General features: G+C 45.3%; 1 protein-coding gene across 2 annotated transcripts; it reads right to left on the reverse strand.

Moving 5' to 3' along the window:
- Positions 1 to 571: 571 nt before the first annotated feature.
- Positions 572 to 27,817, reverse strand: KDM1A (lysine demethylase 1A). 2 transcript variants are annotated; one of them, XM_057412575.1, is made up of 20 exons: positions 27,512 to 27,817; positions 25,449 to 25,614; positions 20,569 to 20,628; positions 17,263 to 17,396; positions 14,774 to 14,852; positions 13,396 to 13,488; positions 12,624 to 12,730; positions 11,277 to 11,358; positions 10,606 to 10,700; positions 8,987 to 9,129; positions 8,217 to 8,307; positions 7,367 to 7,501; positions 6,530 to 6,603; positions 5,592 to 5,703; positions 5,058 to 5,190; positions 4,103 to 4,290; positions 3,807 to 3,921; positions 2,272 to 2,399; positions 1,495 to 1,641; positions 572 to 811 (listed from the first exon to the last, which is right to left on the reverse strand). In XM_057412575.1, exons 1-20 carry the CDS (start codon positions 27,794 to 27,796, stop codon positions 626 to 628), a joined length of 2,553 nt encoding a protein of 850 aa, XP_057268558.1. In that variant the 5' UTR covers positions 27,797 to 27,817; the 3' UTR covers positions 572 to 625. The 2 variants fall into 2 exon arrangements, with proteins under 2 accessions (XP_057268558.1, XP_057268559.1); XM_057412576.1 differs by lacking the exon at positions 20,569 to 20,628.
- Between the last annotated feature and the right edge of the window lie 118 nt (positions 27,818 to 27,935).

Genomic DNA, 27,935 nt, shown 5'->3' on the forward strand with positions numbered 1-27,935 from the left:
AAACTTACAAATACCCAATTCTGATGATTTCATTTGTTGAAGGTATTTAATACCAGCTTTCTTTCTAGAACAGGATGCATACGGGGTAGCAGGCAATGGATACTTTGGAGGGGGAAAACCAGTTGCATCAAACTCTCAAATGCCAGGTAAGAATAGAACTGGTCAATAAATACTGTTCTTCAAAACAGTAAAAAAAAAGCACCCACAGAATTAATAATATTAATTCTACACTAAGCTCCTAGGTGTAGGTACCAGCTGCCCTTGTGCAGTTACCAAATTGTAAATGCACGTACAGGTAGAAAACAAAACTCAACAAAAAACCCCCAAACAAACGCACCTAAAAAATCCTCCAGCTACAAGCTTGACTTTCAGAAAGTATTTACAGAGCCAACGAAGCCCTGACCTGGCAGCACAGAACTGTGTGCACCGACAGTGCAAAGAGCACCAAGAGATTCTGCCGAGCCAAAGTCCTTGTAAGGCCATGCTAATGGAAGTGTTTCACACAACTCCTCCTGAGCTGTTGCCGCAGGCACTGCTGCAGACCGTGGGAGCATCTTCATCCCAAAGAGTCCCCAGCAGCAGCACTGGGGTCTTGTCCCTCCTCTTCCGACACCTTCCACTTCCCTTACATGCCGGCAGCTTGCTGGGGGGGGACGCCCGGCGTAGGCTGGCGAGGCAAAGTGTACATGGCCCCAAGAAACTGGTCTGCGATGCGGCCGGCTTCCCTCAGCCCGCTCAGCAGAGCCCCGTGAACGGTGGCGGGGTAGTTGCGAATTGTGTGCTCCCCCGCAAAAAACAGGCGAGGAATCGGCTGGGGAAGCAGAGAACAAACACCGCTGTTAAGGCCTGCTCATGCTCCCCCAGAGCCTGCAGCAAACACACCTGAAGAAAACGTTAGAAGTCCTCTAGATAAAATAAAGGAGAAAAACTTCACCTATTACAGGCTGCAGAGAGTAATTTTATCCACAGCTACATTTATTAGTGACTTACGGCACTAGAAAAGACCCTAAATAAAGCCAGAGCTGCACTCTGCTGCTGCTATCAGAATGGCCACTGCTCGCAAAACCTCATCCTTTCAAAGTGAACTGGACATGACTTAATGCCTCGTTGGGTTCACTCCCACTCTGGGAGACACCTTTTGGTTCCTGTTCTTCTCACTCGGGCCTTCACGCTTTCAAATCACTACAACTCACTTAAATATGGGCATGGGACAACTTAAACACGGCGTATGAACACAATAAATGCATGGCATTGTAATACTCTGTTCAGATATTGCCAAATTGACTTGGAGCAAAACAATCCTTTTTCTAGTAAAGAAATTACACCAAACCTGGGCAGGCAGAAATCACGGGTGGAAAACGGAATCATTGTACAGGTTCTAATCATCATCAAAAGGCGCAGGTAACCTAAACCTGTGCTTCGAGAGGGGTGTGAATCACTTGGAAAAATCCCCCTGGTTGAGGTCTTACTGAGGAGAACAGAGACGTCTCTCACCTGCGGAGCACCCGGAATGGCTGGTCCTGGAGTAATCGGCTGAGCCATCAAATCATAGTCGTTGCCAGAGGACCCGGCTGCGACATAGGAGTAGGAGCCCCGGGCCCACGGGTCAGCGCGCCAGCGGGACACCACCGTTTCCTTAGGCTGAGACAAGACAGAAACCTCAGTTGCTGTCACAGGGCAAGGCCTAAGGATCTTGCAAAACACAAACCACACAGACTGCAAGAATAAAGGACACCAAGCCCTCAGGCTAACATCAATGGTGGCTCCAAGTTTCTATTCCATGAGAACATACACACTAAGGTAAAGAACTTGTCTTTGCTGTCAACACCTCAACTCCTTGCATTATGTCATGAGAACCTCCTGCACACAGCTGCTGCTTACTCCCTTCCTCCCCCTTTTAGTTCTTTTCCAGCCAGACCAGTTTCTTGTGCAGTTCACTGGTCAAGAGCTTCACTGTACTTTAGAGAAGGTGCAGACCATGGCAGGGAGTACCCAAGCAGCGCTGTCACCAGCCATGGACAGCTCAGCTGTAACCCCAGGAATGCAAAAGGGAGAAAAATGAATGGAAGTATTTGATAGTCTGGAAAAGCTGGAGTCAAAAAAAACCCCAACCCAACTCAACCCAACCCACAACCCAGACAAAACAGCCCCAAACAACACCCCCCAAACAACCCCTTCTCACAAACCCCTGAACACACACAGGGCACTACCTATAGAACACAGCACACTCTAAACCGTGGAGGAGGTACCTAAGATGTTGTCTGTACTGACCTGAGGCACAGCGCTGCTCCCAAAGATGCCTTTGAGGATGGCAAGGCACCGTCCAACAATGACATCATCGCTGATGTTTTCCATGATTCCTGCTGCTTCTCCTGCTACCAAGGCCAACAGAATCGGTGCTGGGGTGTGGGGAAGGAGAGAGAAAACACAAGTGAATCACTGCCATCAATCGTCTTAATCTGACAAGTTGGACTTGAACAGGCCTCGGCCTGAAAGAGACTTCAATAACCCAACAGCACAGTGGAGCAAGAGGCACCTGGAGCACAGGCCAGCTGCCCCAGGACATGCAGGGCTCCTGAGGCTACAGGGTCTCAGCAGTCATTACCTCAAACAGACTGAAACCACTGGGAGGATTCCTGTCTGCACTACAACAGGTCACCCACAGCCATACAAGCACATGCAGTCTGCTCATCTGAGTTCCACTTCATTCACCCACCCATCCATTGTTAAATACTTCTCAGAGACCAGTTCTCTGCCAACAGAAGACCTTCAAAGAACTGCCCCAGAGCTAATACAGGATGTGCTGTGATAGTTCTAGGGTTTTTCCTTCTGGATTTGTTTTCTGGGTTGTTCAATCTGTTCAGTTTAAACAGCTTCTGCCCAAAATGCTACGGCTAAGGAAATACAGAAGATGAATCTAGCAGCAGAACCTTTGTGTGAGAGATGGTCTTTCTATATAAACCAAAACCCCACTACTATGTGTTAAGTATGTAATGGAGACATCTTAAAGCCACAAAAGCAGACACCCAAACAGCCCTCTTATCCAAGGCTCATGACATGTATTTCTCCAGTCAAGTCTTACCAAACATTCTAACAATTACCCTGAATTACAGGTATTTTAACAAATACCCTACAAGGGCACCTTCTTTGCACAGCCATTTTCCCCAGTTAAAAGAAAAACCTGCCCTGCCCTCTGGTACTTGAAACAGTCATCTCCAAAAAAAAAAGAACCCATTTAAAGTGCTCACTGTACACACAGCTTTGCTCTTAGTACGCTCCATGGCAATCGACAAAACCAGCGTGCTTACTGAAAGCATCTTCTGACAACTTCTGGTGGCAGACACCGGCTGCAGGGAAAACAAAACCACTAATGGCAAAGTCCAGCTGCAGAAACAGGCAGGGCAACACCTTTTGCCTGCTTAAGCATTTAATAGAACTCCTCTCTATTATGTGTCAGTCTGAGGCTCACAGTCCAGTCAAAGCTGCTTTGCTGCTCAAAACAGGAAACAAGCTCATCCACTGGAGACACCACAGCTTGCATTTCCACTGCATCTCAACCATATGGATGGCCCTGCAGCTCATCAAGCTGGAACGGTAACGCCCAGCAAGAGGAACAGAGCCATAGCAAAGCCTCTAGTCTGCCCCACTGAAACCTGCATGCTCAATACTTCCACTTGTCTTCTTACAAATACTATTTTCTTATCACATCCATACGTGAACACCAACAGCATTTTAAAAAGTGCTCTTTTCTAGACCTGAAACTCACAAATAAGACACTGGCAAGAGTAGAGATGCACCGCAGCTACCTTTGTACAGGTTCCAAAACAGGAAAAGTTCTCCTCTGCTTGCAGTAGTGCTACCAACATGACCAAACAGATTGACGCTTGGATCCCAGAAGACGCGATCAAAGCACAACACGACCTAGAAACAAAAAGAATCAGGAATTAGGAGGAGTGCACAGAAAAAATACTGCCTTCCATAGGTCAGCGTGCTCTCGCTGGCTACAGATTTGCTGGTTAGCAAGAGCTACAGCACACAGACTGAGCCAGCCTCCTCCTGAGCATCCCCTGCCCTGCTGCAGCTCCCCCAATGACCAAGTCACCTTGTTGAGGTTGCCGAACCCCATACGCTGAACTGCCGAAGTTTTCCACTCAGGAAGAGGTGGCACAAACTGTACTGCTGGAGGCTGCTGCTTCAATACTCCCAAGGGAAGAGTGCACAGCACAGCATCACATTTGTAAATGAAAGTCTGGCTCGTAGATCGGGTATTTACAGCTATCACTTCACAACCTGGAAAGGGAGAGAAAACAATCATTCCATGGGCCAGCAGGCAAGAGCATTGCATTAAAAACTAGAGAAACTCCATAAAGACATATCCACATCAGAAAACATTTCATTTATGGAGAGAGCTTTACACTAACAATTACTTTACTTTTACTGAATGTTAAGGACCACAAAGCTCACTTCCAGAAAGTGCAATTTACACAGCATCTGAAAATGGCCATACTGGGACAAGCCTAAAGGTTCATCTAGGCCAGTTAAATATAGTTAAATATATGCATAAACAAATAGCAAGTAGGCAGTGAGCCTCTCATTGAGTTGCTCTCCCATTTGAGAGTTTCCCAAGCCCAGTGTTCAGAAGAACATGGAAAAGATACAGCCCTTCTAGTTGCTTGAATTTGTGTGACATTCATTTATACTTCTAATACCAGATCCTGGGGCACCAAGTCTTAAAGCAGTCCAAGACCTCTTACTCCAAACACTTCAACCACTGAATAAAGAAATGGGAGCATGAACATGAATCAGCAAATGTAACTGAAAAGCACCATGCTGAACCAGCCACAGAAATGAGCAAAACCCACTGAAGATCAGTACATCTCTAAGAGCTTCCTCATCATTCACTATGATCACCAATGTGATTTATCCAACCCAAAATATATAATGGGAGGGTCTGTAAGAGATCAGTTTTCACATCTGCTTCTGGAAGCACTGAAATCTCATTTCATCACTGAAGCAGATCCCTCGGAGCAGATTTCCAGAGGAGGGGTTTGCTTTACCTGATGCTGTGTAGCGAACCTGGCGCACTGCTGTGTTCAATTTAATATCCAAGCCTTCTGCTAAGGCTACAGGCACACAGGAATAGCCATTCCTCACAGTCAAGTGACTGCCTGTGAACTCAAAGTCATCATCCTAAAACAGCAATGTATAGAAAGCCTCGATTTATAACAAAATCACATTAATTCAATAGAAAATAAGCAGCAAATCTACATAAAGGCTTTTTTTTTTTCCAAAACTCCCCCTCCCCCCCAAAAAGTGAGTTGAACAGATTTGAAATTCTGTTTATTAGTCAAGAAATAAGTATGGGAACTTCCAGTAGTCAGTGTCATTGGAGGGAGGCTTTTCTGGCGCTAACAAAAAGCTGCCTGGAATTTCATCAGCAAATGATCATCGTGTAAGAGCTCAGGATCTGCATAAAAGCAGAGAGCACCGAAGGGTTTAGAAACTGTTAACATTGAGCAGCTTCCATGAGAACGAAATAAACACGGTTTAAGTTCTTAGTGCACTGGTGAACGAATACATGAACTAGTTACCTGGTCCCAGTGCTTCAGTGAAAGCGTAGACAGGGGTGTGGCATTGGCAAATTCTAGGTTTGCAAAGTGCCAGTCGAGTATTTGCCTGTCCCTTGATGACAGGTAAACATCACTAGGAGAAAACCCAAACACAACACAAAGACATTCAGTCTGCTGTTTCAAACGTGCGAGCCTCCTTCCTGAAAGCTGAACATCGAACCCAGCAGTCACACTTCAAAGCAGAGCTCTTGTAAAGTATTTTCAGTGAAGCCAGAAACTTAACTTTAGAACTAAAAAAAAGACAAGGGGTGATGGGTTTAAACTTAAACAGGAGGAGTTCAGGTTTGATACAAGGAAGCTCTTCCCTGTGAGGGTGCTGAGGTGCTGGCACAGGGTGCCCAGAGAAGCTGTGGCTGCCCCATCCCTGGCAGTGTTCAAGGCCAGGTTGGACACAGGGGCTTGGAGCAAGCTGCTCCAGTGGAAGGTGTCCCTGCCCGTGGCAAGGATGTGGAACCGGATGATCTTAAGCTCCTTTCTAACCCAAACCATTCTATGACTCTATAAATAATGGCTTAAGTACCACATATAAGACAATGACTAAAACCCGAGTGTAGTCACACAGAGCACAAAACAATAATATTCTGCCAATACAGGCAGGACTGGCATGCTACCATTATTGACAGGGATTTCAAATCTCAAAGGCTTCCACCATCAGGCCACTGGTTACAGTCAGGATTTTACTGAAATGCAACCTTTTTATCCAAGTCACCTCAAAAACAAGGAAAAGGAGTTCTAAAGCTGCAGGAGCTCAAACTTCATGTTTGTACCTTCCTAACCCACTGAGTTACCATAATCAAAAGAAAGCAAACCATTGCATTTCTGAAACTCAGCAGTTTCTACAGAAAAGCAGTAAAAAATCTGCTTTCCCAAGTATTTCTTTTTACAGTTTGTATCTTTACCTTGGAGGATTGGCTTCAAGTTCTTGTAACTTCTCCTCCAGCTTTCCTTGTGTTTCTGCCAATTCATCATACTCCTAATAAGATTAAAAGATAACATCAAAATCAGTTTCCATGTAAAAGGCCTTAAAGATCTCATGTAGCATCAGACTAGAGCAAATCTCAAGAGAAATCAGTGGAAGATTAATGGTTTTAGCAGAATCGAAATCAAGTTCTTTATTTTCTTTAACATTTAATCCAGCATATTTTGCCCTACCATCTGTTGAACAAGCAGGTGAAAAATGATCCTTGGTTCTACCTGACTCGGGTTAGCAAGGTGTCTTTCACTATCACAGAAAGAACAGGTTTTAAGGTTTAATTTTTAAGGCATATTTCTACACCCAGGTATACACAGAGCGAGAGAATAACTCTGCTTGTCGAGATAGAGCCTTTAAATTGTAATCTTTGGACAGAAAGAAGTCTTTTATTCAGGAAACCACCTTCTTCTTAGAGAAAGGACTTCTCTCTTCAGATTCAGTTTTTATTTCCATTGTGAGACCCAGCAGTACTAAAGACCAGGTCTGACCTAAAATTTAGCCTTCAAAGAATTAAATGCTGCCTGACATGAGCCAGCACAGACTGTTCCCTAAAAGTGAGCCTTCAACACATTAATATGAACCTCAGGTACCTAAAGGTACTTAATGCAGTTATCAGTATTATAACCCAGAGTTACCATCAATCACATTCTCTTGAGTGTGCTGGAGTGAGAAATGTGGTAACATTTATACTGGCTAATTTTATCTGGCTGCTGAAGCCCTCAGAAACCACCAACTTAAGTGCTCTATGTACATCACCCCTTACCTTGCAAAGGGCAGTCAGATCTCTGTGTTTGCTTTTCACAAGGAACTCTGCTGTAATATCTCGAGGTGGCTTCACTTCTGATGCTTCCTTATACTGCTGATGAAGTTCTTTAATCTTCTCTTTTAAATTCACCATCTTTTTCAGGTGGAGCAGGAAGAGGGAGGAAGAAAAAGAAAAAAGTAGATTTGGTGCAAGTGACTGTAAAATGGATATTCATCTCAAGCTATGTCATTATACCAAAGAGATGTTGTGGTTTTACCAGTTGTTACTTAAATGCAATTCTACAGACAGGAACCTGTAATAAAGAGCACCAACCCCAAAACAACACAGCTGAAACCCAACATCATTGGTTTCTTACAAAGTATGTTGTAAACAGCTTAAGATACGAGAGCTGACCTCAGACATGTTTAATTTGAGAAACTTCCTTGGAACAGTGAAGATGCCATCTACCACAACCAAAACCACTGTAGACAGACCTAAACCACTGTTTCTGCACTACAAATCAGATCTGTGCTAAAGAAAGTTTACATTTTAAAATACTCCCCCAAAAGCCTCAGTCATTATCAACATCTCTACAGGAAGCTATTGCACAGCTCTGCTTATGTCCAACTTCTCCCTTTCTTTTCCCATATTTCATGTTTTACAGTCTCCTGCCTAATCGCTTATGTGCTCCTCCTCAAAAATAGAGTCCTTTGTCAGAGCAGTGCTTCTAGGCAAGGCTTAAACGAAAAGATGCTTAAGAACAGCATCCGTGGCAACCTTCTGATGTTTTCCATGGAACTTTTTGTCCATTTTGCTACTTTCTGAGGAACACAATGCTCTCCTCTTGTTCTAAATGTCACCACCTAACCTTGTTAAGAAGGTCTTTCAATTCCTCCTGTGTTTTCACTATTTTTTTCCAGTGTTCAATCTGCTCATCCTTCACATGCTTCTCCTGCAACCTGGAAAAGGTGAGAAGTGAGAGTCAGTTCAGCATAAAATCCTTGCAGTACCAAGAAAACTCATTATCACAACCTAATTACTGTAATGTAGTAAAAGCTCATCATGGGATGTTTTAGTAAATACTCCTATGGTGATTAGAAAATAAATAGACATTTCTGTAAATAAGAGCTACCTGAGTAGCTAAAACATGAGTCTGGAGTTACCTACTATTATTAAAAGGCAAATTAAAATACTATTAGCTTTCAAGTAGCATAAATGGGATGTCTGCACTCCAATTCAGACTACATCAATGATCTGGCAGTGTTAAAGGCCAGGTTGGATGGAGTCTTGGGTGACATGCTTTAGTGTGTGGTGTCCCTGCCCATGGCAGGGGGGTTGGAACCAGATGATCGTCAGGTCCTTTCCAACCCAGACCATTCTCTGATTCCATGATCTATCGGTTACTGTAATGATTTTCAGAAGCTTTCAAGGAAAGATGTTTGCTCCTTTAGCCATCTTCTTTCAATGTTATCTTGTTTCAATGAACACCCCACACAACACACACACAAAAACCCAGCAAAGACCAAACGGCTGTAGAAGCAGGCAATGCTTATCCTAGGAGCATCACGAGTCTCAGGTATCTTTAGGAACATCCTCCACAGAATAGGAAAGCCTGCCATGAAGAGGGAAGTCACTCACTGTATGACAACCTCCAGAGCCTGACCTAGGGAGACAGGCTTATTATTGAGAACGTTAAAATCCAGCTGATGACTGAGGTAGGATGTGGCTTCCAGCAGACGATTAAATTCTTGCTCCACCATTTCATCTTTCTCTTTTGGAACCTAGGAGTCAAAAGAACAGACCTTCTTCTGAATAAGAAATTAATATAAAAAGGAAAAATAGAGATCCTGAAAGCTCAGAGCCTCAGAGACGAGACAGTTGAGAAGTACAGAGAAAACCTGAAAGGCCCCCAGAGCAGGGACACGGGTTACCTTCTCTACTGCAGTGTAAATTCACAAACTCAAAACACCACCACTTCCCAAATCAGAGGAATGCAAAAGCCAGGGTACAGATAAATCCTTAGAGCAGTACTCAAAGCAAAGGTGCCACCTGCCCTGAACGAGAGTGACGCTTCAAGAGCGCAACAGAAACATAGCTGAGAAATGTAGTACTCTCTGCTCTCTCAAACGGTCAAACACCAAGGGCTGCTCAACACAAAGTCACTTTGCCAGGATGTCTGGCCAAAGAGCTACAATAAGAGCTGGTAAATCAAACAACCACAAACTTAGGGGCACACAAAAGATTTCCTTACTGGAATGTGTGTCCATCAAAGCTCCAGAAACTTAACCATGGGCCTGAAGACTGCTCTGATGGTAGGACAGCTCTATGCAATCACAAGGCTTTAGAAGGCCTGGCAGAGCTCAGTGAAGTAACTGATCTTTTGGATTGGGCAGCATGACTAAGAACTACCAATCCAGCTTTCCTAGGATGATGGAAGCAGCTTCCCAACATAAGAGCAGACTGACTGTTAGAACTGTCTACTGTGCCTTGGTGGCTTTCCCTGAATTCATTATATTCACCCTATTCACTCAGACGCAGCAGGAAAAGATAGATCACACCAGATTTGGGCCAAGGATCACTTTCTCAGGCCTCTAGCAAGAAGCCAAGTATCCTCATCTGTCTTCTGAAAGAAGTTACCCTTAGTACCATGATTTAAGATTCAGGAGGTGGGAAAGCTTCCAGTCAATACACGTGTGAGATTCAGCCCTAAACTAGAACATACCACTGCTATCTCTAACAGCACTCCTTGATGCTACAGAGGCCATTTAGGTTTGGGAATCCCAACTCTATAGAGTATTAGTGCTGAAGCGTCGCATGCATTCAACCAGATGACACTGGTTAATCAGGTTTTAAAACACAAACCAGAAGCAGAACAGCCAGAACAAGCCTATTTCAGCGAAAAGGAGCAGCAACACCAAGAGACGCTGGAGTGCCAGCACAGCAGACAATCGTTTTGGAGTGCAGCAAGACAACTGTCTGAGGAAGAAGAGTCATGAATTTACAAAGAACAAACAGGGACTCAGATTCCACAAAACGTCTGAAATGCAAAGTCAAAAACTCACTGGAAAGAACTGGTTTTAGAGTAGGTGCAGATACACTGGAATATTCCCACACTGCCTAAAGAGGGACACACATTTTCATTACTCCCTCCCCCTCTTCCTGGAAGCCATCTCCTGCTAGGCCAACACCCTGCTAACAAACACACTTGAGATACTATTTCTGTTCTTAGAGGTTAATGAAAACAGCATCAGACTTACAGCTTGTCCATTTGCTTCATAAAGTGGGCATTTTTGTTTGATCTTAGCCAATTCCATATTCACTTGTTTGCTGACCACAGCCATGGGATTTCCTCCTGGAAAACATTGTGTAGAGTTAACAGAGTACTCCTGCAAAGTTTGTCTGCAATGAAATAAGAAATCCATGCTCAATCTCAGCTCATACTTTGGAAGATCCAAGGGAACGACTATGAGAGTTACCAAGAAATTCAGTCAGAGGCCATTGGCAGCTGAGTAAAGCAGCTTTAGAAAGAGCTGCTCAGCAAGTGCAGTGAAGCCAGGTATAGACACCACCACAGTGGGCAAAGGAACAGACACACAGAAGGACGTCATGCCAAAGAAAGAGCAAAGAATTCCACTAGGCACAAACAAACTGTAAAAGAATGGATCTGCAACAGTCTGATGACATGACAAGCACCTCTGTGACTTCAGTGACCAATGACAGCTACGGCACCAACACAAATCCCAGTTCTCAGTGAGGGCTGCCATCTGGTCTGAACATTCACCGATGAGAAATGCCAACTGCCAAAGAGGCTGAACAGAAATAGCTACTTTTCATAGTTGAACCCACCCAATTCTTTTGGCCACGAAAGGAAACAGCAAAAGGTTTCACAGTTGTAACATCTTCTCCCACCATTTGCCTTCCCACTCACCAAGTCCTGTCACCACCATTGCTCCGAGGTCAGCAACGTAGTTCCCTTTGCGGAAGGTCGCAACTCTTCCTCCTACTCGGTCCTTTCAAAAGCACAAGAGATTAAACCCCAGTAACATTCAGCAACACATCTCAAACATAATTGCTGGTACTTCTCCACAGCATGGAGCAAGGGTTCTCTCACCCAAAGGGTCAATAAATAAAATATGCTTTGCCAAGAACCTCTGCAAATGAACACTTGGTCTTAATTCATCCAAGTTATGGAATAAAAGGTTTGAGTTGCATTAACAAAGAAAGAAAAAAGGAAATAGAAATAGATTTGGCCAGATTTAGCCACACCTACAGTGGGAACCTCTGGGATTCTACAGCCAACCCTTCACCATCCACAAATAGATGAAGTTACATATTGGATTTCCTCCTCCAACTTCCTACCCAAATCCAACAGCTCTATAGGAAATTATTCAACTGTGCTGATGGAAACTAAATTTTAGGGTAAGAAAACCCATCAGGCAATTACTCCTACCTGTTCTCCACAGAAGGGCCAGCTACCAATCAAGATAAACAGGAATAAGCAGCCCAGTTCAGGAGCAGGAAGAAGTTCTGGATTCTTGACACATACAAATGACTTCCCACCACTTTAAACTGAATAAGGAGCACTTGGGGGTGTTGGTTGATGAGAAGCTCCCCATGACCTGGCTTCAGTGTGCACTTCAGCCCAGAACCCCCCCATGCTCCCCAGCAACAAGAGCAGCAGCGAGCCTGGAACATTACTCTAACCTGAGCAGGTTATTTCAGGCTGTGCTAGGAAAGTATCAGAAGTAAATGAATAACAAAAAATGAAGTCAGGAAGTAAAACATTTGATAAATTCCAATTTTTCACACACCACAAAATGTAGCTCTATATAAAACTTTAAAGCCTCTGTTAAGCACACAGTAATAAGGAGAGAATTCATGTAGATTTAAAAGGTACAAAATGATATCCTGCCTGACACTGTATGGGAATCCCAAACAATGATTCTATTTTATGGGCAACTTCATCAAGCACAGACTTGAATTCTTCTCTTAATCATGAAAGAAGATTCCAACTTGTTGCAGGTATAAGCTGATGACACAAGCACCTGACAAGTCCACCCCTGAGACAGTATTTGCCAGCTCCCAGTGAGGACAGAGAGGACTGTTTCCTCATGAGACACGTTTAGCACTCAGCAATACATCCAGCTGCCTGTAACTACACACAAGCTTGCTCATCTTGGGCATGCTGCTGGGCCACTTGGCCTCAGGGACTAGGCCTGAATGTGGTTTCTGGTTAAGCTTCTGTACAGAAGTGAAAGAGCACAGAAATTCCTACCCTGGCTTCCAGAACTGTGACATCCATTCCAAAACTCTGCAACTGGCGAGCTGCTGCCAACCCAGAGACTCCAGATCCGATGATGATCACCTTTCCAGTCTTCTTGGCTAAGGAGAGGGGAAAGTAAGCTACAGGCTCTGCATGTGCTTTATTACAACATTGCAAGCAGCTACATTAACGTTGCATTTAAGAGACACCAAGAACAAAAAGCAGCTTCCCTCTCATCAGTTCTGACAAACTCTTTAACAAAACAAACAGCCACAAAAAAGAAAATGGAAGTAATTTTGTGCATAACATGGTAACAGTAAAACACTTCACAGTCCTCCTTGGTGAGACAGGCACAAGAAAATACACCAGTAGAGCATGTGTGGCAAGGAAGAAAACAGGAGGAAAAGTACTGCTGAAGAATGAATGTTTGAAGAAGAAACTAATTCTTATTAATTATTGCATCTTCTATTTCATAGAGGGCGTGCAAGTACAGGATTGTGTTTGTGTCTTCTGTTCCTCAAATGAGGAACAAAGAGAACTCATTCAACAGTGACAGCCCCTGAATTACCTACCAAAGATTTGCAAGTGTTTTCCTTCTCAAAGTGATTTACTTGAATTAACAGCTCCTCCAGGTCCAAATAAACCCCATGAACCCCTAGTGCCAAATGCACTGCCAGCATTTTTTATTTCCTCAGCATGACTATCCCAAAAGAAGAAAAAGCCTCAAAAGTTTGGCTTGAAAAATCACAGAACAATGAAGCAAAACCATTTTCAGGTTTCTCACTTGGAAGGGGCTTCACTCTCTTGTAGATCCCGAAGTTGATGAGCCCGTGCCGCTCCAGGTAGCTGTGTACTCTGTGAACGAGCACCGTATCACCTGCAAAATGGGAATGTTTCACAAGCATTCCACATGTTTAGCACTCAGAACATCTTCACAAGCAATCAGATCACAGCAGCAAGCCAGCAAAACCACCCTGAACACAGCCCTTCCTGCTCCCCAGCTGCCCTCCCCAAGAATCCGTCCTCTTGAGAAGGGCTGAGGGGTTTTCTGGAAGCCACAAGCTGGTTTTATGCTGTCCTGTAGCTCTGAATCCTGCCTGAAAAGCTGCACAGGACATGTACAGGACATGAAATGCTTCTATTTCTCTAGTGCAGAAGAGCACCTTTTCTGAAACTGACTGCAGAAATCTGGAGAGCTTTATGCAGAAAATGGGATTCACCACCGTTAAACCAACCCATTACTGGAGCACTGAGCTCTCATGCTTGGTTTTATAAACACAATAATTCCTTATTTTGCAGCACTTGACGTGTATCTGCACTCATTTCAGCATTGTTTTCTTCTTTAATTACTTCCTTATGGCTCCCCTCACCTTTTCCAGTTTATTGGGAGCTTTTATGAGAAGGTTAGAATGGCCTACATGTGCAAGCAGTCGCTCCTCGCTCTTTGCATAGAGACACAGAATGGTTTGGGTTGGAAGGGACCTTAAAGCTCATCGAGCTTCAACCCCTGCCACGGACATGGACCCCTTCCACTGGAGCAGCTTGCTCCAAGCCCCTGTGTCCAACCTGGCCTTGAACACTGCCAGGGATGGGGCAGCCACAGCTTCTCTGGGCACCCTGTGCCAGCGCCTCAGCACCCTCACAGGGAAGAGCTTCCTAATGTCTAACCTAAACTTCTGCTTTGACAGTTTAAAACCATTCCCCCTTGTTCTATCACTACATTTTCTTGTATAAAGTCCCTCCCTTTTACTACCTTCTTTCACCATGACCATTCAAGTTTTATGCAATTTCTTAATGTCTCCCAGAAACTTTGTGATTAAGCAAATCTCACAGCTGTAAAGCACCATGAAGCTGCAGCAAGCTTTACAAGCTGCATGGGAATTCACTCTCATGGAACTTCTGTACCAACCCACCTTGTTACCAGCCTTTTCTGAAGTATGCTAAGGATGCATTTCTTTACCAGACAAATGAACCTGAACAAACCTGAAACCTGAGCATACTGCAGTGGTCCATTCTTGCCATGACTGCTCACAGGGCTCCACTAACAAAAAGACCCATCTGAAACCCTCTCTTGGTTTTAAGCAACTTTTAGCCAGTCAAAACTGAAAAACAATAGCAATAACACACACAGTATGGTTTTGGCAGTAAAAGACTCAACTTACTATTATAAGGTGCTTCTAATTGTTGGATAGTTGCCTCAAACGTCAACTGAATCTTTGGGTTATCCAGCCAGAGCTGCAGCTGTATTTAAACAAACAATAAGACACATTAAGTATTACAAAAGAGGTGTTTTCTGTGTGCTCCCAAATGTTGTTAGATGAAACCCTCTAACAAGTCACACTCTGGCAGTGCTATCCAAGCCACACTGAACTTTGCCTTCCGGTGTATTTTAAGGTGCAATAGGGTCCATTTGAACTTCCTACACCAGTTCAACTAAGTGGAAACACATCAAGTCAGCAATCTCCTCATCACACATCCAACAAAACACACACACACACACACACAGAACAAAAGCTACAAAATGGAAGTGCCAGAATCACCTGCTCCATCTTCACTGATACAAGGCACTACCATGGGCTCTGCTGCCCACATACACTCAAGAACACGTAGAGAACAGTTACACTTCCAAAACCAAGCAGGAAGAGGTGCCTGTGAAATACGAATTACCACAGAATCCCAGGCTGGTTTGGGCTGGAAGGGACCTTAAAGATGATCTGGTTCCACCCCCCGTTAGCCCCTCTACAATACCCAGAACAGTGCAGGCCTTAGAAGAACATTTAAAAGCTTCAAACCACAACTGCCCTGCACTGCCACAACAGATCAGTCAGCCTCCACTCTGCTTTGTGAATGTTCATGCTATGCTTTAACCAGCAGTAATTCAGCAACAGCTTTTAATGTCTGCGGTGTACTCCCCCTCCCACTTGGCTGGGTGGGTGTTCTGGGGTGGGGGGGTTAATGCAGAAGATCAAATGAAGTGGATCTCCTTTGGTCACCTCGGTCACTCTGAAGAACTCAGATGGATTGTAAAGGATGACTTCCCTTTAGAAAAGATACTGTGAGCTTTCCAAACTACATCTTTACTTACCAGGTGATTCATTCAATTCTTGATTCCATTTGTTACCAGGCAAACTGGAATATCAGACTGACTAGTCTAACTCCTCTAACCTCCAGGGACTCTGTCTTCACGCCCTCTTCCATATTTTCAAATCCCTTGACACTGAGCCAGCTGTAAGTAAGAGGATGCACACTGCAGTTCACAGCTCTCCCAGAGCCCTGCTGAGCACTGGGTTTATATTACCATTGGCTTCATCCGCTGTCCTATAACCTCTGCTATCCTGACTGGAGGAGATCCTCTCACAAGTCTTCCTCGGAAAGGGATTCCTGCTTAGGAACATCTCTAAGTTCCTCCATAGTGAATAAGGACCAAAGACCAGCAGTGCAGCTCTTCCAGGACAGCCCTGCAAACCCCAGCCATTTATCAGTTTCAGTGGAAGGCTTCTCTGCTTCTGATGTGTTTGCAAAAGGATTACTCACTCACTGTACATATGAGCATGCTGTTTTCCAAGCTTTCCTCCCCATTACCACGTTCTGGTCTGGTTTTATGTATCTCGTGACTTCCCAAAAGTTACAACTTAGGTTACTTTGAGGGGGATTTCACAGGAATAGCAGAAGTCACATTCTTAGCAAGATGATGTCCACCATGCAGAAATTTCAAATAACTCTTTTAAGTTATTAAGCACTGGGTGCTACCATGATCGATACACTGTGATGCCCCTGATCATCTTAAGTCTGTGACAAAAACTGAATGCAAGGAGTTTTCTCTCTTAACTATGGTAACAAAGCAATTTTCAAAATATTTCTTGCTTTGAACCCCATTTCTGTGCTAAAGAACCCAAAAGCATTGTCACAATTTAAAAACATCACCTGCAAAACACAATGACACTAAGTTTTGTTAAGGTTTAGCCTTGAGGTGCTGGCCTGAACTCAAGTGCATGAACTCCCCTGTGAATTATTTGACTATTGCCCCTTCTTTCTGTGTTTTACGTTGTGAGAAGTTTTGAATTAGGCAGAAATGCTACAAACAGTCAGAAGCAGAGTTTCCTTTCTTCAACATTACAGGTTCTTTCATGAAATCAAAGCTGGTAAAGTAACTGTTCTGTTGTGAGAATAAGCCACAGACTGGCTTAATAGCTCACCACTACAGCAACTGAATGCTAAGCAAAGTAAGAAAATAAAAGCTCAGAGGTGTGATTTATTCTAAGCAACAATGCATGTGATTATTACCATAAAGTATTCTACAGACACTTCTTTAAGCTGAGATCAATAGAACATTTGCACCAGGTTTCTGTTTGCTCACCTTTTAAAAGCTGTGACAGCTGAATCACGTCATTTTGATGGTTGTTATGACCATGTTTTGGACACTGTAAAGGTACTAAAGGTTCTTTATGCTGCCTCACAGCACTGCCTCAATCAAGAACTGGTAACTCCTTCCTTAGACACTCAGAGCATGAAGCAATTGCAGAAATGAACCCCCACCATCTCAAACGCAAGGAAATCTCCCACCTCTTAGACATGGTAACTGCCAAACAGCCCTTGCAAGGTGCACAAATGTCCTACCCTTCTGTCAGCAATACTTTCACAATAAACTTACAGTGCGGTTCCTGATGTACAGAAACACCTTCTGGGTCTGCTGTGGCCCACTGATTATATCAGGGAAGCAGGCAGCTTCTTGAGATGTCATACGGTCATGTGGAAGTCTACTCTGGAAAGCTGCACCCTCCACACCTACAACAAAAAGACAAGTTGTCTACAGGCACTGCAAAAGGATCTGCTAGGTAAGCACTTTTACACTACCCTCCCTAGCCAGCGCATCCAGCCATGAGGTGATACGGGGCCAGTTCCGTGCCATGCTTTCATTTAGCCCTTCTCTTTACTTCTGCAGGACAAGCAGGTTCCCAAGTGAACAGTTCCTTGAACTACAGGCATCAGCCAGGGTTAATGAACAAACTGTACCGCAAACAAGCAAAAACCCCAACCAACACCCTGAGAAACAAAGGGGGCCGGGCACATACCAATAAAACATGTATCAAATACAACACATCTATAATACAGTAGCAATAAAACCGCTTTAGAATCTGTCCTTCATTTGCGTGGTTTCCAGTTTCTACCAAAACATGAAAAACATTCTGGAGCCTGCTCAAAGCCAAAAGATCTGTGAGGCACAAGCACAACGCCTACAGCCCTCATGTGCTTTTCAAGGGTCTCATTTGCACGGAGCTCAACCTGGAGGATCCCTTCTTGACCTCTCCTTGTCCACATTTGCCATATTCCCCACCGGCAGTGCAATGACAAACACTCCCATTCATGCTTTTCCTGTGCCCCCCCCCAGTGCTGCTCCACATGTCAAAGACCAACGCTGAATATATACAGGAGACTTTTTATCTGTGGAAAGACTTCATTCATAAAGGTACCTGCACTGCTATCAATTCAAACACTGGCAATGAAGTAATCACACAGTTATGGGCCCTACATTCTCCATCGCATTTCACTGTTATACTGTATATAAAATACACTCTAAAGTAACAAACCAAACCACAGCTGCATGAAGTGTTACAGCACAAGTGCAGAAAACCCTGCAGGCAGTGAGGCAAATGCAATACTGAGATGGGAAATGCAGCAAGAACAAGATAAACTCTTATGTCCTAGGAAGTGTCTTAAGATCGGGACAGACAGAGGAGAGGACATTCAACCTGGAAAGATATAAACCAGTATCTCAAGAGAAAAACCACACAGGTAATGCAGTAAGATCAGGATCATCCACTGAAACTGGAACTGTTCCAAAAGATTCTAACAATGTCAGAGACCAGACAAGCTTGCAGTTTATGACAGTAACCAAGACAACTGTTTGCAAGTTTGAGGTTCATGTGCAGAGGTACACGTGTGGCTGTACTGGGGAGAAAACTTCTCTTCTTTCAGTTCTGGTGCAGGCACACACACCTTTAACTTCCAAGGGTTTTTACAGCCCAAAGGTGAAGGAAAAAATGTAAGCAAGGAATGGTGGTAAAGCTAAAACCCCACAGTGCATTCACAAGCAAAGATAAGACCGAACTGCATGATGGCTCAAGGGAAAGAAAACGGTCTATGATCATTCACAGGGATTTTACAACAAGAGGAAATTAGTACCAGAGGCAACAGAGCACTGCAAGAAAGTAAAATGGAATTAATAACAGGAGAAGTTAACACACCACAACACTTTCTGACACCAATATTCAGTGATGGAGCAGAAACCCGCAGCTCTGCTGGAATTCCAGCTTCTCCAGGGATAAACCTGACTCCCTCTTACAGGTGGATACAAGGAATGTGCTTCTCCTGCCATCTGCTAAAGAGCATCGCCCGTGGCACAGTGGTCAGCTACCAGGAAACTCGCACACGTCCATCAAGGGATCTCACTAGTTTCTTGGAAAGCTCTGTAACCCATTTCTTCCAATTGAGAAGCCAGAGGAACAGCCCTGGAAATAACCCCAAGCAGGAGGGATTGCTGGTTTGCGGTTTTTAGGGCCACATGTCCATGGCAACACCCAAACCCTGCAAACACTTCATTTCATTTGGCCCAGCCATCAGAAGATCTTCCAAAACCTCCACGTCCCTGAATTTACTTCTGCAACTACACAACTCCAAGTGAAATCCATTTCAGAGTGGTTAAATCCCCCCATCCCACATCCTTACTGCTTGTGTTTCACAAAAGCAACACAGTGAAGCCAGTACCAGTTCAGAACTGTCCCTGGGGCAGGCAACTGTTTCATGACTGAAGAGACAGGTCAGCCTAGACTGAATTCCTGGATGCTCATCTCTTGACACACAGCTGTGCACACACTGCCACTTCCTGACATCCAGCCTCAGCCACCAACGTGCTGAAGTTTTGATTATCTTCTTCCCCACATGAGGGATCTTGAGAGATGCTGCTCATTTATGGACTTACTGAAACATGTGCAGATTAAAACTCTCTGAAGGGAAGTCACTTGGCTGCTCAATCAGACAATTGTTACAGCACACCCTCAGCATATAAATCAAATGCAAAATATGCCCAATTTCCAAACAGCCAGTGCCTGCCTGAAAACAAAGCAGGCAATGCATCCTTAACCCCACAATCTGCAACAGTCAGAAATCCCGTGCAAGTGGTAAGATCCAAACCATAACTTCTTAGAACAGCAAGGATGCACCCTCAGATGAGTATCCTGAAGTTACATTTGCTTCAAAAAGAGCAACCTGGAGGTACAGGTCCTTTGTCTTAAAGGTCCTTCAGCTCCTTTGCTTCAAACCCTAATCCTCAATCCTCAAGTGAGAGAAGTGGCAGAGCTGGGGGAAGATTTTCCCTTGCACTCAAAGTACTCAGGAGTAAAGACACCAACTGGGGGGGAATCGAGCAGTAAGTGCATGCTGCCAGCATCAGAGCTCAGGCCAAACGACGAATTCCCAACCCAGCAGCAGACTACGCCTGTCCCTGACAGATAAATCTCCTGGGCTCACCACTGGCTCAAGCCCAAACCTCTCAAAAGGGAAAAGCACAAGAACAAAGGAGCAGAAAGGCACTCCCTGCCAGGTTTCTTCAGCAGATCAGAGGAAAGGCTCTGCTGTGCTGGAGCCCAGGCCTTTCGGTGTCACTCAGGGTGGCAGAAACTGGCCAGGTAAGAAACACCTTTCTGCACGTTTGGACTCCTCTGAACAAGGAGAGGAGCGGAGGGATGAGAGATCGGCCTGAGGCTTTTCAACAGAGGTTGGTGTCCTCCCTGCAGCTGGTACAGACCTCAGCTGAAGCTGGAAATACCCCTCACTTGTTAAAGAGCTCCTGTACCTCTGGCTACGTCCTCAACGACCGCACCCGTGCGCACTTGCAAGCATCACTCCCTAACCTGGCGGCTCTTGCTACCAATTGGCAAGCATCAAACACCACCCTCACCTGATGCTTGGCCGTCTCCATACCCTCCAGAATTGTCGTCTTGAAGTCCTCCTGCTTGCCCTGTGGAAGGAAAGAGGAGAACTCAGGGACCTTACTCCATAAGTTAAACCATACTGGACATAAAGGCCCGGCAGTTGGCGTTGTAGATATTAAATTCCACCAACCAGCTAAACCCATTTCCTGAGAATCCCATCTGCTGGAACCTAGGTTCAGGGCACCAATCTCTGCAGTCTTCTACGTGTTATCCATGGTATTGGAACGCTTTACATCAGACTTAATGGGACATAAAGAAGTACACAACATTCCTAGTGGCTAAATACTTATGATCAACTTCATGAACGGCTAGGGTTTGATTAATAAGTTTACATTTCTTACTGCCAAGAGCTGGTGGGTGGGTACCATCACATTCCATGGGTCGCACACCATAGGAATTTGATAACCTTGCCCTCGCTGTCCTGAGTCTCTCCATGTGCAAGGGGATAGTTTGAACCATTCCAAAAAGCCTCTTGCTCTCAAAAGTGCCTGCTCTTTTCAGTATTCTGCCATAAACCCTTCCCTGAAGCTTGATGACAGCACTGGGTTTGAAAGGCTCAGACCACTTGTTTTGGCTTCAGTGCCCTTGATCCACCAACAATGTTCTAACACACAAAGACCACTTCTGAATCAAGTACATGTCAATCCATGCAATGTGACCAATACCCAGCACTGAAAGACATCAGTCTTCCAATGTATCCAGGGCTGGAAACATGAGGAAAGGCAAAGCACTCATCTGAAAGATCTGGAGAAGTCTCAAAACTGCCTTAGCCTGCATGCAAGTCCTAAATAGCAGCCTTGAGAGGACTACAGCACAACAAGGAACAGAGATGGAGTACAGCCGAGAGATCTGCAGGAACAAAGGTAATGCAGGTCACCTCACACACTGCTCACAGTCACAAGAGATGCTAGCTCCAAGTTCAGCTCATAAACAATATCCTTGCACAGTCAGGTATTTGCCTACTGTTGTCATCTCCAGAGAGCAGAAAGCCATGGAAGGCTACAGGGACAGCCCAGCACTGTTTGGCTGCTGCTGTACCAAGGCTCCTTCAACCCAATGCTTCAACAGGCAGCAAACTGGGTCCTTTCTCAAGACCAAGCAAACCCCCACTGAAACAAACTGCTGAGGTCCTGGTGGCAAATGGAACAGCCACTTCCTAGAGCAGAACTGCTCAAGGTGTCATCTCCAAACAGGCAAGAGTACGGCCTAACCTAAGGCTGAACACACAACTGCTAAGATTACTCTTCAGAGGCTGAAACTGGGTGCCCAATTTCATCAGACTGCAATTTGAGGCTCTCAGGGGATGCACTGCAACTGCAGCTGAATTCAGCTGAATCACAAATCTCACCCCTAAAGCAAAGGCACAGAAAGTGAACCAAATGTTTTCATGCATTGATAACCTGGATTAACATCTGCAATGTTGTAACATGTTCAGAAACTCACAAGAGACCGTGACACATAACTGCATTTTCAGAGGCCTCAGAAGTCCCAAACTCAGGATTATATGAACTAATGTAACTGGAACAGCAAGAAAAACATGTCTCACTTCATCTGGAAGTACTTTATTTTGCTGGGAACATTCCAAGACCTGCTTCTGTTCTGGGAAAGACTAACACAACAAAAACATTCATATTTAACCTCCAGCACAGGCCATTCGTCTGCAGGAAAAGTTGTATTCATGCCTTCTGTAAGTTGAGAAATTGAAAAGATGCTGACATCAGCTTCTTGCATTCATTATCCCTAAACTAGTACTGACAATGAGGAGATGGGACAAAATTGCTCCCAGGTTACTTACAAGAAGACATCAGCATTTCCCCCTCTTCTGTTAGGAACAGCTAAAGCAGGTCAAAGAAGAAAGCATCACTATTACTATCACTATCCTGATCACTACCCAGTCCAAGTACAGAAGTATGGAAACAAGGTCTCTAGTTCAGGTTGCTCTCCTTCCCCTAAGAAAGTCAGGTTCCAGCTGCAAAGGAACAGAGCAGCAAGTGAACTGCTGATCCCTGCTGACACCCAGTTACTGCAGCCCAACACAACATGAGCAGGAGCAGAATCTGTTGGAAGTCCCAAGGCAACAGAATACCAGCTGAGGAGCAGGCAGGAAGAAGGGCAACAAAAGAGTCCACCTCATAATGTCTTAAAATCAAGACTGGTGGCCCTTGGTTACAAATGTGCACTGAATTTCATCAGGAAAACAGACAAGTCAGATGAAAGACAGAGAGAGCAGCACCGAGTCTGACTGTTCACTTGACATCCATCTGCATCATGATCAGTCTTGCGCTCTCTTGGAAAACAGCAGCTAGAAACACAAGATGCCCACAGACAAGAGGAAGAAAAGGAGCTGGTAAAGAGTATCTTCAGGAGGCCAGAAAAGTGAAAATCCCATCTGGCAAGGACAAACAAGAAAGATCCTTAGAAGAGAAAAACAAAAGCAGCAAGCTCCTCATTCCAAAGGGATACTGGCAACCACCACAAATGTCACTCAGCACTGACAGTGAGTTTGGAAGCTTTTTGCCATCAGAAAATATTTCTCAATTAAAAAAAAGGAGAGATACTTCAAGGAAATTGCCTTAATCATGAAATCCTCTTGCACCTTTTCAAACTGCTCCGCAATAAAACGCAGCAGATCCTGCAAACCCAGACTATAACAATTCACACAGCCAAAACATCTGGAATTTCCCACTGCGGAACACATCAATGGAACCCACCCCAAATACAACCAGCATTTTGCTGTCACCTGAAGTGGGATATTTAATAACCTCCTTCTACTGTAAACTGACAGTGAGGACAGACTAATGAAACACCAGCTACTGTCCCTATTACATGGTTAAGTTTGCAAATGAGGCTTTTCAACACAGAAGGTCATAACCTATAACATGACAGCTTTACACCTCTACTGCACTACCTATGTTTTTACAGGCTTTAAACATACCAAGGAAATTATTCAGGTCTGCAATGAGAATAAATTAACAGCAATACACAACCAACTTGTTGTATTTTGTTGTATTTTCAATATGCAATCCTGCTCTAGAATTATCATCCTATTCAATACTTCTTATTGAACGTTTCTATTTGCTTCAAAGCAGCAACAGAGAGAAAAACAACTCAATCATAAACACTGCTTCTATACACAGCAGACTCCAATGCCCCTTCCTGCTGACAGCTGTTTGAATTAGAAGTTTCAGTGCACTTTAACAGCCAGCAAGAGATGACCTGATGCTCCTGACACCTGTATTAACAAAGACAGAGAGATCCATCAATGTACAGGGTTTCAGAAGCCTTTAGAAATACAGCAGGACTACCTATGGAATGACAAGGGAAAATGTGTCATCTTCCTACATCACTGCTGCATGCATATCACAGCATTTCTGGGAATGGAGAAAGGATACAATGACCTGAAATCTCCTTATTTCTAGGCAGCTGGATATAGCCCATTCTCAAATTGTATTTAGATGACTAAATCGAGTGCTTGTGGAATAACTGCCTAACAGAGTGTTGTATGGATAGAACAGCATGTGTCTATCACTGCCTATTTTCCACAACTCTTCCTTCACAGGATAAAACACTTCACTGATTATACCTCAAACTGATTCCAGTAATCACTCGTAGAGGTGCAAAATGGCAGAGGTATCTGAGAGATCTCTCACGAAACATCTGAGAACACCAGAAATGTGTTAATATCAGGTCTCAGGGATTAAACCCAAAGTCTGAGCTAAATTAAATTGAAAACTTTAAGATACTTGCTTAATTACACATATCAAAATTCCATTTCTGATAGATCAGCTTCAGCTGGGGGCAGGGAGGATTTCCATCCTTGCAAATATTTCAGTCAAGCTGATGAGCTACACTATTCCAGTACCCAGCCAGAAGCCAACAGCCACAACTGAACAGAGATTACAGGGGCAAATCCCAAGAGACAGCACACCACTGTGGCTATTAATACATATTCTGACACTGAAGGCAAGTATCCCCAAAACTGACATCAGTCACATTGTCTACATTCTCAAGCCTGCCAGCCAAAAGAAGCCAAATAAGAGCAGCAGAACTGAACATTAACAGTCACCCACATCAGTGATGAGCTATCATGAGTTCAGCCACTAGATTTCAGCTACTGTCTAAAACCAGCTGTGCACACATCACCTCAGAGAGTCTCTGCAACAGCTACACTTTGCCAAAGTGTGATTTTGTACATAGCAGAGTGACACATCAACACCAGACCTAGCTACTGGTGGTAGCCAGAAACACAACAGAGGGAGAGGGTACTGCTAACCCCATGAAATCTCACAAGCAGCTGCTTCCTGAACAAGACTGACCCAAAACCTTTCCAATGAAAAGTGAAGCTTGGCAAGTCTGTCAAAGGCAATAAGGAAAGCACTGAAGTTTAAGCAAACAGGATCCAACCAGAACTTAAGATCAGTCATAGTTTTAAAGCCACAGGAATCACTGTAGATTAAATCTGCTCTCCTGCATAGCGATCCCCTCAGTAAATCTAACCTCTCAGAGGAATAAGTGACTGCTGGTACACAAGCTGGTGTGACAGTTAAATGCCAAAGAGGCTGTTCTGGTCAATAAGCTTCCAAAGACAAGTCAATAAGGATAATGAGAATATAGCATGAGAAGTTTGGCTTATTAGATCTGGAATTAAATCATGCATATTCTCATCTTTACCAGGCTGCTCTTCTGTGATTTCCCCTCCTTCCCATATTGGGCCAAAGAAAACACTGTACAACAATCATCCAAAACCGGACTCAAGATTCATGATGCTGCACCTGACCCCACTTAATTTCTGGCAATAGAAGAGGTAAGTAGTGTCAGAGGAGGAGGAGAAGGTCTCTCTACTCACCAGACGGCTCCTCCGGCTCGCTTTCATTCTCCTCTTCTGCAGGAGCTGGTGGAGGTGGTGGCGGCAGTTTCTTCTCCTTCTCAGCCTTAGCATTTCTCTCTTCCTCAGAGTAATACTCATCTTCTGACAGGTTTGCAAGACTCTCATCCATCTCTCTATACTCCACCTGTAAGAACCACAACAGAGGATAAACACACTGCAGATGTCTCTAAGTGTCACTGATAAAATGAACACTGCAAACAACAAAACTGCCTATAGCTCAAAAGGCCTCACTTACCTTGTCTTATTACAGCTGCCGGGTCATAAAATCTCCAACAGCTTAGTGAGCTCCCTGCTCTACCTCCACTAAAGTCTTCGGTACCCAACTGTCCAATAGTAGGAACTTCCTGCTCCTACGGAGCCCAGTTTATTGGTATTTGTTACATTATCATTCAACCTCTCTGGCCTTCTCCCCCTTCTTCACCTCCCTGTCAAGCCCAGGGGTAACAAATCAACTCTATGTCCAACCCATATATTCCAGCTTGAATTCAGCTGTCAAACATGGGTGACCAGACCTGTACACAAGATTCACTGAGGAAACCCCACATGGATTTCCTTGGGTACATCTCACACTGGTTCAGAAACCAGGCTTTCTTCCCCAAGTTAGAAACTTTGTGTATTTCTACCTGTTGGAAAGGGAATAAACCACTTCTCAATATGCAGACATGGGAAAAAGAAAGAGAAAGCAGCTGTGACCCTCCAGCACCCCAGAGGTCACCTTGTGATGACCAAAGCAACTCTCCATGTGTCTTCAGGAGATCGACACGTCTGCCACAGTCCAAGTTCATTAAGACAGGGCAAGAACGGGCACAATTCCCAACAGCACTGGGAAGTCGTGTACAGGAAAGCCTGAATTCAGTAAAACACCAACACCAACACACCAACATGAGCCACCTTTTAGATGCTCACGTTCCCTGTCCAGCACATTCACTTCTCACTGCCCAGCAAAAGCTGCACCCCCAGGACCTTGTGAACCCAGGTTCTGAAGCAAGTTTCAATGATCCCACGGCACCATAAGTACATTATCACAGGTATTTAAACCCAACACAAACTGCTTCTGCCCTAAGGCCCTCTGAAGCCTCCCCTCCTCCTTGAGCTCACACAACTTGCAGAGAACTGAGTCCAACGAAAACTCCAAGCTTTTCCCTAGGTTTGTTTTCAACCTGGACACCCTCCTCAATTGAGGGCACCCCACAGACATTCACAGTAAGGTGACCCTGTGCTACCCTGAAGTGACGATGGGGAGATGCTCTGCCAAAAGAGATTACCACCCTTAGCAAACCCACAGACATGCACTGATTCCTGCTTGTAAACAGACAACTGTAAAGCAAGTAAAACCCAGGTATGGTGCATCTAGAGATCACAGAATGGCCTGGGTTGGAAGGGACCTTGAAGCTCCTCCAGCTCCAACCCCTGCCATGGGCAGGGACCCCTTCCACTAGAGCAGCTTGCTCCAAGTCCCTGTGTCCAACCTGGCCTTGAACACTACCAGGGATGGGGCAGCCACAGCTTCTCTGGGCACCCTGTGCCAGCGCCTCAGCACCCTCCCAGGGAAGAGCTTCTGCCTAAGAGCTCATCTCAGTCTCCCCTCTGGCAGGTTCCAGGATGCACCAGGCTGACCTACCCAGCAACTCCTACATAGGAAGGACCGGTCGAGCTATCACATGGGGTAGGAGCTCTGAAGAGGAAGCCATTCAGTGCCGTGGCTACAGCACAACAGAGTTCCCAGGAGTGTTTTCAGCTTCCGCATCGAACCCACCCAGCACGGGCACAGCAGAGCCTCAAAGCCTCCTGCAGGGAGCTTTCCAATGAAACTTCCACAAAAGAAATGGCGATTTCTCCATGTTCAGAGCAACTCCCGGCTGTTACACACCAGGCACACACAAAGGCACCAATGACCACAGGCTGCCTGCAGCCTTTAGAGCGCACCGATAAACCTCAGTTAACGCCCGGGCGGCACCGAGCGGCGGCGGGGGCCCAAGGGCCGCAACGCGCCCGCACGCAGCCCCGCACCCCCCACGCACCTTGGCCCGCTTGCGCCGGCTGGTCCTGCGGCCCTCGGGGGTCTCGGCGGTGCCCGTGGTCTCGGCGCCGGGCGCAGGGCCGGCCCCGGCTGCCGGCGGCTCGGACAGAGCGCCCGGGGGCGAGGCCCGCGGCGGCTCCTTCTTGCGGGGCGTGCGCTCCGCAGCGCCGCCGCTCTCGGCAGAGGAGCCCGGGGCCCCCGCGGCGGCGGGCGGAGGCACCGGAGCCTCAGGCCCGCCCTCGCCGCCCGCCGCCGCCTCCGCGCCCTTCTTGCCCCCCGACAGCATCGCCCCGGCCGCGCCGCACAAAGGAGCCCGAGCCGCGGAGCGGAAGGGAAGGGTCCGTGCCTCAGAGCTCATCCGCGCCGCGCCGCCGACTGCACTTGTCAGCCCCTCTCCGGTGCTGTTGCCCCAGAGCTGGACGCAG

The sequence above is a fragment of the Pezoporus wallicus genome, unplaced genomic scaffold (assembly GCF_028554395.1).
Source record: "Pezoporus wallicus isolate ANWC-B61680 ecotype Strahan unplaced genomic scaffold, APGP_CSIRO_Pwel_v1 contig_12604, whole genome shotgun sequence".
NCBI classification, from domain to species: domain Eukaryota; kingdom Metazoa; phylum Chordata; class Aves; order Psittaciformes; family Psittacidae; genus Pezoporus; species Pezoporus wallicus.

What these genes read in the sequence shown, in the direction of transcription:
- KDM1A (XM_057412575.1), bottom strand. Translation starts at nt 27,796, where the DNA reads ATGCTGTCGGGGGGCAAGAAGGGCGCGGAGGCGGCGGCGGGCGGCGAG. An exon ending in TGTACATCAGGAACCGCACT is followed by an intron (nt 14,853 to 17,262) that starts GTAAGTTTATTG and finishes GTTTAAATACAG; the next exon opens with CTGCAGCTCTGGCTGGATAA. An exon ending in GTTTTGGAACCTGTACAAAG is followed by an intron (nt 2,400 to 3,806) that starts GTAGCTGCGGTG and finishes CCCACACCCCAG; the next exon opens with CACCGATTCTGTTGGCCTTG.